The sequence below is a fragment of the Malania oleifera genome, chromosome 1 (genome assembly GCF_029873635.1).
Source record: "Malania oleifera isolate guangnan ecotype guangnan chromosome 1, ASM2987363v1, whole genome shotgun sequence".
Taxonomy (NCBI): domain Eukaryota; kingdom Viridiplantae; phylum Streptophyta; class Magnoliopsida; order Santalales; family Ximeniaceae; genus Malania; species Malania oleifera.
Window position 1 is genome coordinate 83,341,401 of NC_080417.1, and position 3,660 is coordinate 83,345,060.

Genomic DNA, 3,660 nt, shown 5'->3' on the forward strand with positions numbered 1-3,660 from the left:
CTTCAATAAATGTCGCGACCTCGTCACATGCAACTTCCCATCCTCTTTAATTTATTTTTTATAATAAAGGAACTTTAGTGGACATTGTGTTCCAGCTAATCAATTTGTTTTTTTAAAATAAATCACTTAGATATTCTTAAAAGTTTGTCGTTCATTTTGGGTGATTGACAGCTATTTGCTCTGACTTTACAGGTGTTCTCACCTTGTTACATGCAGCTTTACCACCATCCCTTTACTCATCTATATAAGTTCTTTCACAAAACTATTGATTACAACTCAGCTTTGAACTTCATATTCTAGATTAGTGGATTCTCCTCTCTTTTCCAATGAAGAGATCCACAAGATCTTTAAATTTTCAATTTAACCATTAGAACTCATTTTAGTGATGAATCCAAGCTTGATTTGCTAATATGGGGTATTCTCCTTATCATCATGAAACCATGTGGCTTGCCCTTCAATCAAGTGCGCTTGCACTGCAGGGTAATGCTTCGTCCTAGTAAATATTTTTAAAATAACAATGCATGCTCAATTTTAGTATGTAAATCAAGTCCTAGCCTAATCTTCATGGTGATTATTACTTCTAGGCTTGACATCCTTTATTGGTAGGTTTCATGTTGATTCTAAGCTTAGGAGAGAAATCTATAGTATTTTCTTTAAATTAGTTCTTCTAATCTCATATGTACAATATCTCTTCTTAAGTTTCTACACTACCATTGGTTATAACTATAAATATTTGTGCTGCAACAGTGCACGATGAGGTGTTCATGTCAAGAAAAGGGGGAAAGAATGAACAAAAACGGAAATGGTGAGTGGTCAAAGATTTTATTTTCCATAATGGAAGATATGACTTTTAGCATAATCAAGTAGTGCACAAGTGTTCAAGTCGCGTTTGCATTATTTTCATGTTTCATTTCTTTTTGGGTTCATAATAAATTGCTTTTTCTTCAATGATGGAATTTTGGAAAAAAACAGCGTCAAAAATTACACATAATAAAATATTAATCAAAATTGCAGGATTTTGATTTGATATTTGGCATCAAGTACATTTCAAAACTGGCCTTGCTTCATAGAACTTTATCCTCAAAATTCAAGGCTTTTTCTACCACAATGCTCCTGCTAAAAAAGGAACCTAGCATATAATTTTTTAATAATTGGAACTAAATAAGGAAAATAGTGTTTTTATCTCCTTGCATAATTATTTTCTTTGCGGTTATATTTAATATTACTGACATGCTATGCATTGACTTTATTTTTAATAGCAATATTAGTTTCCATGGATGTAACAAAAATATCATGCTTTTAAGTATTCACTAAGATGCAAGGACATGGGGATGCAAGTTTCTGCCAATGCTTTAGTTTTTTTTTCATTACACTTCCTCCCAAGGAAAAAAAAAAAAAAATCTTTCAGTTTACTCTTTTTTTTTTTTTCAAGTATACATAGGATACGTGTGGATTTGATGATTTTTATATGCGCTAATGGGATATTTATGAGTATTCATGAACTTTTACTTTTACACTGCAAAAAGAGTGGATAGTTTGAGTAGTGAGGTTGATAGGTTTTGCTTTGTGTTGTGCAGTTGGGAGCAACTCCAGGGAGGAGTGACTTCAAGCAAATGGTTTCATCTATTAGAAACAACGGTGAGAAAAGGAACAAGCACCTGGAAATGGAAGGTGATACTATATGAGCATTGTAATTAAGCTAATAAAAATTTTCCTATCAATGCCTCTTTTCAAAAGTAAGGTTTGTTTCAAGTTTCCCCAAAAACAATCACTATTATGACTCTCGAGGACATATTGAAAATTATTGTGGCCGTCTTAGGATAGGATGGATGTTACATTGCTGATACTAAAATTTCTAACTTGAAAGACGTTATATTTTGTTTTTAACTTCCAAAATTTTATGCTCTGCCATTTCTCTTTTGAAAAATTTAAATTTAACTAAACAACTACACAAATATCAAGGATCAAATGGTATGGATTTGAGAAAGTTAACTATCACTTGTTAAAGAATGCAATTGCATTTATCTACTTAGTGTCATGAAGAATTCCAAATGTTTGATACATAACCTACTTAATGCAGTTCTTAAGCAATTTTAATTGTACCAAAATCATGATTGGGGTTATAAAGTAAGGATATCTGATGGGGTGGCCAAATATTTTCCTTCTAATGTACAATGAAATTGGAAGAAAAAAACAAATAAAATTAACATCTTAATGCATTTGATCTGTTCTTTTGGTTACATTAGGTTTGATGATTTCTAGTTCTATTTCTTTTCAATCATTTAGTAAAACTGACTTGATATTGTTTTACCTTGGCCTTTTGGGAGTGATAAGTAGGGGTCTTTGGTTTATGTATATTTGAGTAGAATGTTCCCAGGCCCAGTCCATGAGGTGCCTAGCTTTGAAATCATTGGTTTTATATGGACTAAACTAGCGTAAAGCTGAAAGAGCCTCACTCATAATCGACCGAATTAGTATATGGGTTGGAAAGAATACATGCAACTCTAATTGTTAATGCAATCAAGGAGTTTTACACTTTCAGTGGGAGTGTATGTGTGTAGCAGTTTTTTTTTTTAAACAATTGTGTTAACAGTATTTTGTGTTGTTAACACCTTATAATACTTAGATACACTTAAATGCCAAAAAAAAAAAAAAACAAATAAAATAATAAACATAACATAACATGACATAAAAACTCAAAGAAGAGACCGAGGGTGATGAGTTGTAAGACTGAACCAAATATAAATTTCCAAACTTTATAAATTAGCTATGGTAAGATTAGGATAAAGTGAGCTCATACTTACAATATATATATATATTTTTTTAAATGTCAATCAAAATTAGTGCACACTTTCGTTTCTCTCGGTTATTTTTATATTTTCAATTTTCACTATTCACTTAATTTCTTTTATAATAGCTATATGTTGTAAATAATTACCTTTTGGTGCTTCTTATAGTAACAAGGCTCTTTTCCTTCATGCAGGATGATTTAGGTTTCAACCTTGATGCCCATAATATGGGATATAGTACAAAACACAAGTTGGATATGGCATCGCAATGCCCAGATGGTGGCAAAATCGACCACATGGTAAAGGAAACAACCCTTGTAACCCCTATTGGAGTGTGGCTGCCTCCTGATCCTTGGGTCTCAGCTTCCTTCTTTCACTCAAATTCTCTGTATTATGCAAAACCAATGATGCAATTCGTGAAACCTAGAGTAGGTGTTTTCCTCGAACATAGGATAGCATTTACAGTAGTAAAAATTAACATTTTAGTTTATAAAAATTAAAAATAGATTTAAACACATAAAACATATACAAAATTTATAATATAAATTTTGAAAAATTATATATATATATATATATATATATATATATATATACACAATGGAAATCATTTTAAAGAGATTGTGTAGACTCTTTTAATTGATATTGTAGCTAGCACGGACTTGGAAACTTGAAATAGAGCTATGCAAGCCTTTTCTATGTAGACTTAAGAAACTGAAAAGCCATACAAACACAATCCAATGCTAATTTATAAAACAAAAAAACTAAAAAATAAAAAGTAAAGGACAAAAAGAAATGAAAAAAAAAAAAAAAACTAAAATAAGAAATAAGGCTATGAAGTGGGGGCTCTGTATGGCTAGCTAGCAATCTTTGC

The 3,660-nt window shown here is 31.2% G+C and overlaps 1 protein-coding gene across 4 annotated transcripts in view; it reads left to right on the top strand.

Annotated features, from left to right (window-relative positions):
• The first annotated feature begins 263 nt into the window (after positions 1-263).
• Positions 264-3,660, top strand: part of LOC131155611 (uncharacterized) — a 4,007-nt gene continuing 610 nt past the window's right edge. Inside the window, exons 1-4 of one of the 4 annotated variants that reach the window (XM_058108875.1) lie at positions 264-480; positions 748-805; positions 1,578-1,671; positions 2,984-3,088. In XM_058108875.1, coding sequence (XP_057964858.1) covers positions 411-480; positions 748-805; positions 1,578-1,671; positions 2,984-3,088 — 327 coding nt within the window. In that variant the 5' untranslated portion in view covers positions 264-410. Of the gene's footprint in view, positions 481-747; positions 806-1,577; positions 1,672-2,983 lie in introns of all 4 variants that reach the window. The other 3 variants (XM_058108861.1, XM_058108869.1, XM_058108882.1) reach the window with 3 other exon arrangements.